This window comes from Microcaecilia unicolor, chromosome 2, assembly GCF_901765095.1.
Source record: "Microcaecilia unicolor chromosome 2, aMicUni1.1, whole genome shotgun sequence".
In the NCBI taxonomy this organism is placed as follows: domain Eukaryota; kingdom Metazoa; phylum Chordata; class Amphibia; order Gymnophiona; family Siphonopidae; genus Microcaecilia; species Microcaecilia unicolor.
In genome coordinates this window covers 116,770,917-116,785,797 of record NC_044032.1, presented here as the reverse complement: position 1 = coordinate 116,785,797, position 14,881 = coordinate 116,770,917, and the positions used below count along the sequence as shown (strand labels likewise).

The window sequence follows — 14,881 nt, the reverse complement described above, 5'->3', positions numbered from 1 at the left end:
CATCAGCAAACACCTCGATACATACTTCATAGGAAAAGCTAGCAGAGGGAATTGGGTATAGATCTGGAGGAAGCGGTGTGGGAGAGGATGGAGAGGACGGCGGCGGGGGTGTCGTCTCATGTACCCTTTAAAGAGAATCCTATTAAAGTTATATTTAGGTGGTATATGACGCCTGAGCGCCTACAGCGCATTTACCCTGCTTTGTCGGGGATGTGTTGGAGGGGATGTGGTGGCAAGGGCTCCATGGGGCACATATGGTGGAACTGTAGGAAGATCAGGGCTTTTTGGAAAACTGTTCGTAGCAGACTGCAGGTGTGGTTGGGAACTCAGATTCTGTGGCACCCCACTATCTTTTTATTCTCAACAAAAATGGCGGGGCTCTCATCCACTCAACAAGTTCTGTTGCGCTATGCCACATGTGCAGCTCGTATTGTCATAGCAGCTTGCTGGAAGCAGTCCACGATTCCATCGTTAAATCGGTGGCTTCGAAAATTGGGCTGTGTTTGTGAGATGGAAAGGCGCAATGACACACACAGGTGGCACTTGATTTGGGACCCTTTTCTCCTTCCTACTTAATTCTGATGAAGAATTGGATTGTGAGAGTGCTAGTCCGAATGGGGGGGGGGGGGGGGGGGGGGCGGGAAATTATGCTCAGTTTTTCAATGTAAAAGTTATATAAAGTTTGAAGTTCTGAAAGGCTTGTTCTATTCTCATTTCACTGTCCTGGCGCAGAGGCAACTCTGTGTCCGGGCTCGGGTCTAATGTGATAGTAATGTGATCTTCGACATGTTCGGTGAGGTTCACTATGTTACTTATGATTTGTGTTATCATACATTGAACAACCATGTAAGGTTTATTCTAATTTGTTATGCTGGAATATTGTATTATTTGTCAATAAAGACTTCATACAGATTAAAAAAAAATAATAAATGAACCAAAGACAAGAAGTTCAAGAGAGGGCTATTTTACACATGTGAAAGGAATGGGATCTAATGCCCAAGTAGTGAAGTGCATTCCAGTAAGTATTCTAGAAATGGCCTCGTAAGCATATTGACTATTTGTTTCATAATACTATCCTGAAATCTGCGAAGTTGTGTTTGTTGAATTTAGATGATGATTTAGAACTACCCCGTGGGGAGCTGGAGCTATTTGTTAGAAAATGCTGCTTGATGGCTAATCGCAGCATTTTATTGTAATGGATCCATCCTGAACTGCCCTCCTTATTTCTGTGGAGGAATCAGATGCATCATTTTGCTTCAGATGGAACAGCTTTCAGTGATGAGAACAACAAATAAAAAGGTTACTTGTTTTCTTAAAATATGGACTCAATTTTTGGATTCTCTGACACCAAGACTACGCAGTGGATTAGTGAATACGTTGCATTGTTAATTGTTGGGAATGGTCACCATCTTTCAAGTATGGTTAGTTTTGGAGAAATGTAAGTGACTATGCTGCTTGGATTTTATTAATCGCATATGAGGGAGGGAGGGAATGATATTTGGTTATTTGTGCATTTATCAATTTTGTATTTGAGCCTGCCATGAGTGGGAAAGTGCAGGGTACAAATGTAACTGAAATAAAATTTATAAAAATTATTACAAATAAAAGAAAATGGTTTTTGTTAAAGGATTTTATTGGAGATATAAGGTTAATGAAAAAAGTTTACTCAATATAGAGCCAAGGAAAGACTTGGAGAGAGACTATCTAGTTTTAAGATGACTACTTAGGATATATAGTTGAGTGGTGAGTCTGACATGGAGTCAGAGGTACATAGTGGAAATTTTATTCTGCTGTTAACAAGGTACTGTGTATTATGACAAATACTAGTGTGAAAGGCCCGTTTCAGAGAGGAATGAAACGGGCGCTAGCACCGCTCCCCCCCCCCCCCCCCCCCACCGATGTCTGCGAGTGTGTGTGAGTGACTGTGTGACACATAGTGAATGTGATACAGTGTGAGACATAGTGTGAGAATGAGGAAGACACAGTGAGAGTGTGTGTGACAGAGATACCTGTCCCCTCAGGACCCCCTCCCCCTCTGCGTTCCCCTCCCTTGTGGTCTCAGGACCCCCTGCCTCTCCCCCTCCTCTGCGTGGTTGGCAGCACCGTGTGTGTGAGAGAGAGAGATTGAGATTGAGTCTGGGTATGAGTGTGTCTGTGAGAGTGAATGTGTGTGTGATTATCTCTCCCCTGCCCCCCTCCATCCACCCAGCTATTCTCCTGTCTCCCCTGCGCCCCCTCCAGCTACCCAGCGATTCTCCTCTATCCCCTGCTCCCCCTTTTGCCATCCATCGATTCTCCTCTCCCCTGCAGAGTGAATGTGTAGAAAGAGTGTTGTTGGCTTCTGAAAGTGGCAAGCCTGTCTGAGTCCTGCGCTTTATTTTTAACTGGCAGCAGCAGCAGTCTGGAAAATAGGGGATACAGAAGAGGTCAGTTGTCAAGAAAAGCATCAAGTAACTCCCATTTCTCCGAGGACAAGCAGGCTGCTTGTTCTCACGACTGGGTTGATGTCCACGGCAGCCCCCACCAACCGGAACAAAACTTTGTGGCCGGTCCCGCACGCAGGGCACGGCCACCGCGCATGCGCGGCTGCCTTCCCGCCTGTGCGTGACCGTTCCCGCTTAGTCTTTTCTTTTCCGCGCTGGAGAGAGCCGCGTTCGTCTCTCTCTCTGTCAGCCCCGGAAACCGGATCGTGCTTTCGCCGCGAACTTTTTTCTCTTCGTGTTCTACGTTTTTCTCTTTTTCCTTTGAGTAAAAAAAAACAAAAACCCGCTGAACTTTGTTTTTCCCTCGTCTTTTAGCGGGGGCGTCTCGTTGCGGCCTTGTGGCCGCGCGGTCGATTTATTTTTGAGGTGTGATTTTTACCGCCACCATCGACGACCTTGACTTCGCCGACGCGATTTTTCCGTCGATGTCCTCGAAGGTCCCGAGTGGATTTAAGAAGTGTGGTCGGTGCGGCCGGCATATCTCGCAGACCGACACCCACGCTTGGTGCCTCCAGTGCTTCGGGCCGGAGCACGATACCAAGACGTGCACCTTGTGTCTCGGTCTCCGGAAACGGACACAAGTAGCGAGGCAAGTTCTTCGGGACCGTCTTTTTGGAACTTGCGCCGGCCCGTCGACTTCGACGGCATCGGTATCGACGGCCGGATCTTTGGTACCGGTATCGATGTCCACGAAATCGGCACCGACGGCATCGACCCCAGGAGCACAGGTCCCGTCGGCCCATCGGCTCTCCGGAGACGGCAGGGGTGAGAGGCTGCGTGGGCAATCGGCCCCGGTCACTCCCTCTACCCAGGGCCCTTGGGACCGAACCCTGTCAGACCCGATTCCTCGAGGCCGAGGGGGATCCACCTCCTCCTCTTCTGTCCCACCGAGCGCCGATGACGGGCACCGTAAAAAGGCGAAGAAACACCGTCATCGGTCGCCCACGACGCATCCGGCTCCCGGTGCCAGGGATGAGTCGACGCCGAGGAAGCGTCAGCGTCGAGAGGAGAGGTCCCCCTCTGTCGTAGAGGTATCAGCACTTTGGTGCAGTCTCCTGGACCCGAGCAGCTTCCGGCACCGACACCTCCACCGGCCCCTTCGTCTTTCCCGACAGCGGGCCTGGACGAGTGCCTCCGAGCCATCCTTCCGGGGATCCTGGAAGGGCTGATGCGCCAGACTATGCCGGCGCCGGGGGTGCTTGTGCCCTCGGTGCCATTGATGGAGGCGCCGGCGTGCTGTAGCCCGGTGCCGAGGCCCTCGTCGCAGGCGCCACTTGCGGCGCCGGTCTCGACCGCCACGCAGGTGAGTCGACGTCGATGGAGGGAGCTTCATCCCCGCTGGCGCGGGAGTCCACCGCTCGACGACACCACCGAGGTCTCAGTGCCTCGACGTCGAGCCGGGCCCGGTTGAGGACTGAGTTGCAGGAGCTCATGTCCGACACCGAGGAAGAGGCCTCGTGGGGGGAGGGGGAGGACCCCAGATATTTCTCCTCAGAGGAGTCTGTGGGCCTTCCCTCCGACCCCACTCCTTCACCAGAGAGAAAGCTCTCGCCACCTGAGAGCCTCTCCTTTGCCTCCTTCGTCAGGGATATGTCTATTTGCATTCCCTTCCCTGTGGTCTCTGTGGATGAGCCGAGGGCTGAGATGCTCGAGGTCCTCGACTATCCATCACCACCTAGAGAGTCCTCCACGGTGCCGTTGCACATTGTCCTCAAAGATACACTGCTTCAGAACTGGTTGAGACCACTATCTAATCCCACCATCCCCAAGAAAGCGGAGTCCCAATACAGGATCCACTCAGACCCAGAGTTAATGCGGCCTCAATTGCCTCATGACTCGGCGGTCGTGGACTCTGCTCTGAAGAGGGCACGGAGTTCGAGGGATACCGCCTCGGCGCTCCCGGGGCGGGAGTCTCGCACTCAGGACTCGTTTGGGAGGAAGGCCTACCAATCTTCCATGCTCGTGACCCGCATCCAGTCTTACCAGCTCTACACGAGCATCCATATGCGGAATAATGTAAAGCAACTGGCGGACCTGGTCGACAAGCTCCCGCCGGAGCAGTCCAGGCCTTTTCAGGAGGTGGTCAGGCAGCTGAAGGCGTGCAGAAAGTTCCTGTCCAGGGGTATATATGACACCTGTGACTGTGACGTGGCATCTCGTGCTGCGGCCCAAGGTATAGTGATGCGCAGGCTCTCATGGCTGCGTGCCTCTGACCTGGACAACCGCACCCAGCAGAGACTGGCCGACGTCCCTTGCCGGGGGGATAATATTTTCGGTGAGAAGGTCGAGCAGTTGGTGGATCAACTACATCAGCGGGAAACCGCCCTCGACAAGCTCTCCCACCAGGCGCCTTCAGCATCCACCTCAGCAGGTGGACGTTTTTCCCGGGCCAGGCAGGCTGCACCCTACGCCTACAACAAGCGTAGGTACACCTAGCCGGCCCGAAGGCCTCATCAGGCACAGGGACAGTCCCAGCGCGCTCGTTCCCGTCAACAGCGTGCGCCTAAGCAGCCCCCTGCGCCTCCACAGCAAAAGGCTTTTGACTGGATCCATGGGAACATAGCCGCCATCAAAGTGTCCGTACCGGACGATCTGCCAGTCGGAGGGAGGTTAAAACATTTTCACCAAAGGTGGCCTCTTATAACCTCCGATCAGTGGGTTCTCCAAATAGTGCGGTGCGGATACGCCCTGAATTTGGCCTCTCCTCCACCAAATTGTCCTCCGGGAGCTCAGTCCTTCAGCTATGTTCCCTGGATTTAAAGGACGCATACACTCACATCCCGATACTGCCAGCTCACAGACAGTATCTCAGATTCCGTCTGGGCACACGGCACTTTCAGTATTGTGTGCTGCCCTTTGGGCTCGCCTCTGCCCCACGGGTGTTCACCAAGTGCCTCGTGGTGGTTGCGGCGTATCTACGCAAGCTGGGAGTGCACGTGTTCCCATATCTCGACGATTGGCTGGTCAAGAACACCTCGGAGGCAGGAGCTCTCCGGTCCATGCAGTGCACTATTCACCTCCTGGAGCTGCTGGGGTTTGTGATAAATTACCCAAAGTCCCATCTCCAGTCAGTCCAGTCTCTGGAATTCATAGGAGCTCTGCTGAATACTCAGACGGCTCAGGCCTTCCTTCCCGAAGCGAGGGCCACCAACCTCCTGTCCCTTGCTTCCCAGACCAGAGCGTCTCAGCAGGTCTCAGCTCGGCAGATGTTGAGACTCCTAGGTCATATGGCCTCTACAGTTCATGTGACTCCCATGGCTCGTCTTCACATGAGATCTGCTCAATGGGCCCTAGCTTCCCAGTGGTTTCAAGCCACCGGGAATCTAGAAGATTTCATCCGCCTCTCCACCAGTTGCCGCACTTCACTGCACTGCTGGACCATTCGGACCAATTTGACCCTGGGACGCCCATTCCAAATTCCACAGCCCACGAAAGTGCTAATGACGGGTGCATCTCGCCTGGGGTGGGGAGCTCATGTCGATGGGCTTCACACCCAGGGACTGCGGTCCCTCCAGGAAAAGGATCTTCAGATCAACCTCCTGGAGCTCTGAGCGGTCTGGAACGCACTGAAGGCTTTCAGAGATCGGCTGTCCTGTCAAATTATCCAAATCCGGACAGACAATCAGGTTGCAATGTATTACATCAGCAAGCAGGGGGGCACCGGATCTCGCCCCCTGTGTCAGGAAGCCGTCGGGATGTGGCGTTGGGCCTGCCAGTTCGGCATGCTCCTCCAAACCACATACCTGGCAGGCGTAAACAACAGTCTGGCCGACAGACTGAGCAGAGTCATGCAACCGCACGAGTGGTCGCTCCATTCCAGAGTGGTGTGCAAGATCTTCCGAGAGTGGGGCACCCCCTCGGTGGACCTTTTCGCCTCTCAGACCAACCACAAGCTGCCTCTGTTCTGTTCCAGACTACAGGCACACGGCAGGCTAGCGTCGGATGCCTTTCTCCTCCATTGGGGGACCGGCCTCCTGTATGCTTATCCTCCCATACCTTTGGTGGGGAAGACCTTACTGAAGCTCAAGCAAGACCACGGCACCATGATTCTGATAGCGCCCTTTTGGCCCCGTCAGATCTGGTTCCCTCTTTTTCTGGAGTTGTCCTCCGAAGAACCGTGGAGATTGGAGTGTTTTCCGACTCTCATTTCGCAGAACGACTGAGCGCTTCTGCACCCCAGCCTTCAGTCTCTGGCTCTCACGGCCTGGATGTTGAGGGCGTAGACTTCGCTTCGTTGGGTCTGTTTGAGGGTGTCTCCCGTGTCTTGCTGGCCTCTAGGAAGGATTCCACTAAAAAGAGTTACTTTTTCAAGTGGAGGAGGTTTGTCGTTTGGTGTGAGAGCAAGGCCCTAGAACCTCGTTCTTGTCCTGCACAGAACCTGCTTGAATACCTTCTGCACTTGTCAGAGTCTGGCCTCAAGACCAACTGAGTAAGGAATCACCTTAGTGCGATTAGTGCTTACCATTATCGTGTGGAGGGTAAAGCCATCTCTGGAGAGCCTTTAGTCGTTCGATTCATGAGAGGCTTGCTTTTGTCAAGGCCCCCTGTCAAGCCTCCAGCAGTGTCATGGGATCTCAACGTTGTCCTCACCCAGCTGATGAAGCCTCCTTTTGAGCCACTGAATACCTGCCATCTGAAGTACTTGACCTGGAAGGTCATTTTCTTGGTGGCAGTTACTTCAACTCGTAGGATCAGTGAGCTTCAAGCCCTGGTAGCTCATGCTCCATATACAAAATTTCATCATAACAGAGTAGTGCTCCGTACTCACCCTAAGTTCCTGCCAAAGGTGGTGTCGGAGTTCCATCTTAACCAGTCAATTGTCTTGCCAACATTCTTTCCCAGGCCGCATACCCGCCCTGCTGAACGTCAGTTGCACACATTGGACTGCAAAAGAGCATTGGCCTTCTACTTGGAGTGGACACAGCCCCACAGACAGTCCGCCCAATTGTTTGTTTCTTTCGACCCCAATAGGAAAGGGGTCGCTGTCGGGAAACGCACCATCTCCAATTGGCTAGCAGATTGCATTTCCTTCACTTACGCTCGGGCTGGGCTGACTCTTGAGGGTCATGTCACGGCTCATAGTGTCAGAGCCATGGCAGCGTCGGTGGCTCACTTGAAGTCAGCCACTATTGAAGAGATTTGCAAGGCTGCGACATAGTCATCTGTCCACACGTTCACATCACATTACTGCCTCCAGCAGGATACCCGACGCGATAGTCGGTTCGGGCAGTCGGTGCTGCAGAATCTGTTTGGGGTTTAAATCCAACTCCACCCTCCAGGACCCGAATTTATTCTGGTCAGGCTGCACTCTCAGTTAGTTTTTCTTCGTAGGTCAATTTCTGTTATGCCCTCGCCGTTGCGAGGTTCCATTGACCTGGGTTCTTGTTTTGAGTGAGCCTGAGAGCTAGGGATACCCCAGTCGTGAGAACAAGCAGCCTGCTTGTCCTCGGAGAAAGCGAATGATACATACCTGTAGTAGGTGTTCTCTGAGGACAGCAGGCTGATTGTTCTCACCTACCCTCCCTCGTCCCCTTTGGAGTTGCGTTTTTGATCATTTGCTTGTCATTCAACTGAGCGGGAACGGTCACGCACGGGCGGAAAGGCGGCCGCGCATGCGCGGTGGGCGTGCCCTGCGTGCGGGACCGCCCGCGAAGTTTTGTTCCGGTTGGGGGGGCTGCCGTGGACGTCAACCCAGTCGTGAGAACAATCAGCCTGCTGTCCTCGGAGAACACCTGCTACAGGTATGTATCATTTGCTTTCTCTGTACACCATTTTTACGATTTCCACTTGCAAGGGCTATTTATTGCTAGTTCTCCGGCAAAGGGAGAGAATAAGCTGAGAGAGGCAGAGATGCAAGTCCCTGGTGTTGCTTTAAATGTAAAGGGAGGGAGGGAGCGGTTGACCTTCCCTGCACTCATTTTCTCTGACACAGCCATGCTCTGACGATACAGCAGGGGGGGGGGGGGGAGCAGCCTGGGCAGCAGAGTCAGCAGGAGAGGAGCATGTTTCCCTACTCCTTAGTCCTGCCTGTGATTCGTGAAGCCGGATATCTACACCACCATGCAAAACGAAAGTGAGGCTTCATTAGAGCGTTGGTGGTGCCTTTTATATATATAGATATGATGCATGACATGAGGTACCCACTTATCTGTGGTTTCTGTATTGCTACTTACATACATTCATTCATTTTTTGCTTTGTAGGATCCATCAGTAACACAAGTGACAAGAAATATTCCATCAGGGCTGGAAGAATATAATCCTTTCTCAGATTCCAGAGCAGTAAGTTTATTTTATTTGTTGCGAATACATTTAGCCCTCAAATTTTTAATCCAGTACATTTTGTTGAGGGAAGATGTGGTCCTAATGGCAATTGTAGACCTAGGAGACCAGCATGCAGTGATTCTTGAAAAGGAAAAAGCTACTTTTCTTAAAGCATGTGTTTCCCCCCCCCCCCCCCCCCCCACAAGCTGACCTGTTTTATGAAATGTTCAATGTGTTGGGGAAAACATATATTTCCTTAGCGTCAGCAACAGATGACTCCGGAGATGTGTGGGTTGAGTCCATCTAGCAGCAGGTAGAGACTACACACTAACAGAGCGCACTAAGTTGAACTGTGCCTTACAGGACAGCATGCTCCTTGGCCAGTCAGTATTCTCTATTTCCAGCAGGCAGATGGATGGTCTGTCACGAGCTCCTGGCCTCATCTGTTAGCAGCTCCTGTTTTGGTTCTCTCAGTTCAGTAGAACTAGGGATATGCGACTGAGTGGTGCCACCTTTAGGAGGTACACCTGGTCACCCTAGGTCCCTCTCCCACCCTGCTGCTCTCTCCAGCCCTTCTCCATTCTCCTTCCTCACAAAAAAAACAACTCGTATACTGGCTCCTGGAGATATCCCCAGTATCAGGGCTAGGAGATGAGAGAGTAGCTGTGTACCTCCAGCGGACATGAGAACAGCAGACAGATCTGCAGGCACCCTGGGATGAGTGAGTTTAATTTTATTAATTTCTGGGCAGCTTTCTGCAGTCACTTTTTCTTTTTTTTCTTTCTTTCGTGAGCAGGTTGCAGGGGTGTGTTTTTTTCCCACTACTCCTGCTGTGGACATCAGTGAACAGCATCGGGTCTTAGTCCAGCCGGCTGTGCAGGCCTCCTCTCCTCCCCCCAACCCCCCCCCCCCCCCCCCCCCCCCCCCCGGCGAGTAAGGTGCGGGTGGTCACCATAATGGTGCTGACCAGGTTCCAGTGGCCATCTTGTTTGCACTCGAGCCAGGGGTGGCAGTAGTTTGCCAGTATTTGTCTCACTGGTCCTTTCTCAGGCGCCTTTCTGTGTTGCTTCGGCGGTTCCAGGAATTTCTCCAGTTGGGGAAGTCGTATGCTCCATTTTCCTCAGGTTTATTTTGCTCCTGCACACTGTTTCTTTAAAAAAAAACAACAAAAAACTGAGCTGCAAGACTGCTCGGAGGACGATGAGCTCCTCGTGGTGCAGGCCAGTACTCCTGCCACAGTTCTGGCTGCCAGTCTTGTCTAGGTTTGTCACGAGGCCCTTCAGGGGCCTCTGATCTAATCTCCTAAACCTACCTTTCTCTGCTTTGCAGAGTCCTCTCTTGGCGCATGCTAGGCGACCGCCTACTTGTGGTTTGAGTCATGAGGGGGTGTAACAGTGGCGCTTTTGTGCCTGGCTTTCCGACCATGGGCTGGGACGACCGAGTTGCCCACAGGGCTTTCCTTGGGAACAGCGGTCATCAAATAGCTGCCCTGCCTATGGTGAATTCGGCCTTCCCTTATTTTTTGTGATTAGGGTCTCCTCGCTACTGCTACATGCACCCTTTGACTAGTTCCATGTTGGAGTATACTTCGGTTCTGATTTGGTGCTGTACTTTTCATTTTCCGTGTTTTAATCTTATCTCAAACACTCTTTCTTATTGTATTCACAGATAGTCAATGCTACCACCATTCTAACTGAGATATACATTCATAGTTCAACATTATATGATGAACGGGGATTCTCAGAGTTTTATTTGACAACATGCACCTTCTAGGAAACTTGTTCCAACATTTTAGTGGTGTTGTTCAAATCGTCATTGATCCACCTGTTTACTTTTTTTCTATAACGATCTATTTTTTTCAAGAATTTATATTTCACTTTTTCATAAAGCTCTCTTCATAAATCAACATCTTCCAATAAGTCTTCCTTAAATCTTAACATCAAAATATATAATGCTCATAGCACTTAACTTTAGGCAGCTTTCAGCAGCAATTTTTCTCCCGAGTCAAACCCCTGCCAACATGGCCAGGTTTCGGAATTCTTCATCAGGGAAGAGGTTCGCATCTGAATGCTTGCTTCCGCATATAGAAAAAAATGGCTGCCGTTTATATGCGGAAGCAAGCATTCAGATGCGAACCTCTTCACCCTTTAACCCATTCCCTCAACCAACCAACCCAGGCCTCCTTCTCCTCTTTTCCTGATATCACCGAGGAGGAAACCGCCCACCTTCTTTCCTCCTCGAAATGCACCACCTGTTCTTCTGATCCCATCCCCACCAACTTACTTAACACCATCTATCCTACTGTCACCCCCCCCCCCCCCCCATCTGTCATATCCTCAACCTCTCTCCACTGCAACTGTCCCTGACGCCTTCAAGCATGCTGTAGTCACACCACTCCTCAAAAAACCTTCACGAGACCCTACCTGTCCCTCCAACTATCGCCCCATTTCCCTCCTGCCCTTCCTCTCCAAGATACTTGAACTTCACAGCTGTTGCCTTGATTTTCTCTCCTCTCATGCCATCCTCGATCCGCTTCAATACGGCTTTCGGCCTCTACACTCGACAGAAACGGCACTACCTAAAGTCTGTAATGACCTGTTCCTTGCCAGATCCAAAGGTCATTACTCCATCCTCATCCTCCTTGACCTATCCGCCGCTTTTGACACTGTCAATCACAACTTCTTGCCACCTCCCCTTTGGAGTTGTTGTTAATTTGTTTGTTTTTTTATTTAACTGAGGTACACGCTCGTGTGACGGATGGGAAGTCGCATGCGTGGTGTGCGCGATTCGCGCGCCACAACTCTCTGGCAAAAACCTTTTGTTATTTTGCTTGCAAAATATCCGATTCCTGAGCTGCCGCGGATAATTGCCGCGGATGTCGACCCACATGTGAGAACAATCAGCCTGCTGTCCTCGGAGAATACCCGCTACAGGTAAGTATCTTCGCTGTACCCACTGGCTACCTCTCTCATATCGTCTCACCTACAAATGAGAACTTTTAGTTTTCAAAAGCCGTTTTTCCGGCAAACCAGAGTATCTCTGTCAGTACATCATACCCTATAATCCATTGTCAGGATCACTCGCTGTATCCTCACTATTCCTTCACAGTCTCTTCCTTCTCAGCATCGCACACCATCCACTCCCAGGGTTAAAGGTCTGCAATCAGTGTCTCAGGAAAACAGGAGATTCACTAGCAGTGCTTTTATTATCTCCTTAATACCTCTATTCTTCTTTGTCTTCCCAGACCTTCCCCTCTACCTGGTATAGTCCAACTTTTAAACACAGTTCAATTTAGCACTGCTTTTCAACACAGTTCAGCTTAGCACTGCTTTCAATACAGTTCAGTTTAACAGCAATATGGTCTAAATCACTTTCTCACTCTTAGACCTAATGACCCACCTCCCTCATTTGTCAGCTCAAATCCTCCTTACATCCACCCACCGGGTCAATCCACCAAGTCTTCATTCACTCTTTCATGTTCAGTTCATAACTCACTTTAAGAGCCCTCCACCAGTACTTTCATTTCCTCCTCATTCTCTCCTTCTTCCACCTCCTCCAGTTCCATTCTCTCCTCCCCTTCCTCTCGATCTAGGGGCCTCTCCCCTCCCCCATCTGATTCCATTTCCCAATCAACCCCCGGCTCCTCCCTTTCTTGCATAGAATCCTCTCCCTTTACCTGATCCCTCTGCTGTTGCTGCACTGCCTTCTGGGCCTTGTAGTTTCTTAGTTCCTGGTTTCTCTGATGTTGCACTGTCTTCTGGGCTTTGGAGTTTCTTAGTTCCGAATTTCTCTGGTGCTGCACTGCCTTCTGGGCTTTGTAGTTTCTTTGCTCCTCACACCATCTAGATTGCTTAGGTCATCAGAGCAGAATCACATAGTGAAACTGACTTGAAAGGAAATAGTCTACGTGACAATAGACTTTCCACCTTTTTTGTACAGGGCCCAGAATTCTGGAACAAACTGCCTACTGACCTGAGGCTCCAACCTTCCTTGGATGTTTTCAAAGCAGGCCTCAAGACCTTTTTGTTAAAGTATGCTTTTGCATTGTAATCTTTTGCATACCTTAGCAGTGAGTCTTCATAACCTAGATGTATACCTTGTGTATTCCCCTCGTCCCACTCTCTTCTATCTATATTGTAGTTCATTCCTTAGAAACATAGAAACATGACGGCAGGATAAAGGCCAAATGGCCCATGCAGTCTGCCCATCCTCTGTAACCCCTAACTCTTCCTTTTCCTAAGCGATCCCACGTGCTTATCTCATGCCTTTTAAAATTCTGACACAGTCCTCAACTCCACAACCTCCACTGGGAGGCCATTCCATGCTTCCACCACCTTTTTTCCATGAAATAATACTTTCTTAGATTACTCCTAAACCTATTTTTAGGGGACAAGGGTTTGCATTGGGATAGAAAAAATGATTAAAATAAAATCGTACATTGATAGGCTTTCTCTGAGTAAATTTATTTATTTGTCACATTTGTATCCCACATTTTCCACCTATTTATAGACACAATGTGGCTTACATAGTTCCGTAGAGGTGCATGTTCTAAATTGTATTAAGCTGTTGCTACTGGTGTATGTCTCTGTGCTACTAAAAACTTTAAAGTTAAGCAGTATGAAAAGGTGAGTTTATAAATTGCATACCTAATTCTTTAATGCTACAAGGATCAGGCAATCAGTAAGAGATTCTTTTTTCAAAAGGTTCTCAAAGTGGATCTATTAAAATCTGGCTAAAAGATGAGGATTTTGTTTTATCTTCAGATATTACTAGATTGTTACAACTAGTGTGTCGTGGAGGGGAGTAAAAAGGGTAGCAGGTATAGTTAAAGAAGAGTGTTTACCTGTGTGTGAGAAGTCAGTCAGATAGTATGCTGTAAATGAGATCTTGTTTTAACTGCTAAAATAGAAATCGCGAGTTATGGTTTAAGTGTTTTAAATATTGATTTGTTTGCATGAGTGTGTTAATGAGATGTCCAGTTTGAAATAATTATATTTTTCTATGAGAGAACCTCTTTCATTGGTGAATTAATTTAATACTAAACTTTTTTTTTTTTTTTTTTTTAATTTGTAGCCGCCTCCAGGAAGTGTAAAAATACCCAATGCACCAAGCACACAGCCAGCTATTATGAAACCAACAGAAGAGCCACCGACTTATACACAAATTGCAAAGGTGAGACCGGGTTTCTAATCCATTTTGTTCATAAAGTGCCACCTCATTATTCTGCCAATTTAAAACATTTTCCTTCTCTGCCAATACCCTATAAATAACATGTCTGTTTCTCTTTGGTTGATGTCTTCTCTGCATTTTCAGATGACAATTAACAACAAAACTACAGAATCAAGAAATATATAGAAAAACCAAGTTGTTTCACAAGCAGAGTGGATTTTATAAATTAAGAATTCATTCATTCTGTATTATTTTGTTTTTCTCTCAGTAGTTTTAAGCATCTTGAGATGCATTTCTGTGAAAGACACTGCAGAAAACAATGCTTCCTTAGCATCTAGCTACCCTGTTCTGCCAATTGAGATTGTGCTCTGAAACTTTGCAGTTTAAGCGGTTATTAAAGACTTCTCTATTTGTGGAAACATTTATGTAAAGATGGCTGTTAAAGTGGCGCAGTTCTGATGGAAGTCATGGATATGAAACATCAGTGGTAGTATATGCTTTCCTTGTATTTTATTGATTTTATTGTTGGTGCTTATATATTTTGCTTTGTATGTTTTTTTTTGTTTTGTTTTGTTTTGTAAATCGCTTTGATTTAAGCTGTCTACAAATGTGTAAAATAAATTTTCTCTATCTCAGCTGATGGTAGGTCGAAGCGACAGACTCTCTCACTCTTTACTCTCCAGCATCTGTTGGATCTCAGCATTGTGGATCCAGTGCCTCGTGAAATGTGTTATCTGGGTCATTGTTCTGTTTGCGTTGTGGTCCTCAAGAAGGGAGAATCCTTCTGTTACATTTTGGACCTGAAGGGAGTAAATACCTACTTGTGGGTACAGCATTTTTGCATGGGAAACCCTTAGGTTGGGTGATTGCCTCGGTTTGGCCAGTCAAGTTCTTGATAACCGTGGACCTTGTGGAAGTCTATCTGCATGTTCCCATCACAGACACTTTTGTTTCCATGTACTTGGTGT

The 14,881-nt window shown here is 48.9% G+C and overlaps 1 protein-coding gene across 1 annotated transcript in view; it reads left to right on the top strand.

Annotated features, from left to right (window-relative positions):
* Positions 1 to 14,881, top strand: part of SCAMP1 (secretory carrier membrane protein 1) — a 144,762-nt gene that overhangs the window by 29,087 nt on the left and 100,794 nt on the right. Inside the window, exons 2-3 of the mRNA XM_030193244.1 lie at positions 8,685 to 8,762; positions 13,818 to 13,916. Of these exons, the coding sequence (XP_030049104.1) occupies positions 8,685 to 8,762; positions 13,818 to 13,916 (177 nt within the window). The remainder of the gene's footprint in view (positions 1 to 8,684; positions 8,763 to 13,817; positions 13,917 to 14,881) is intronic.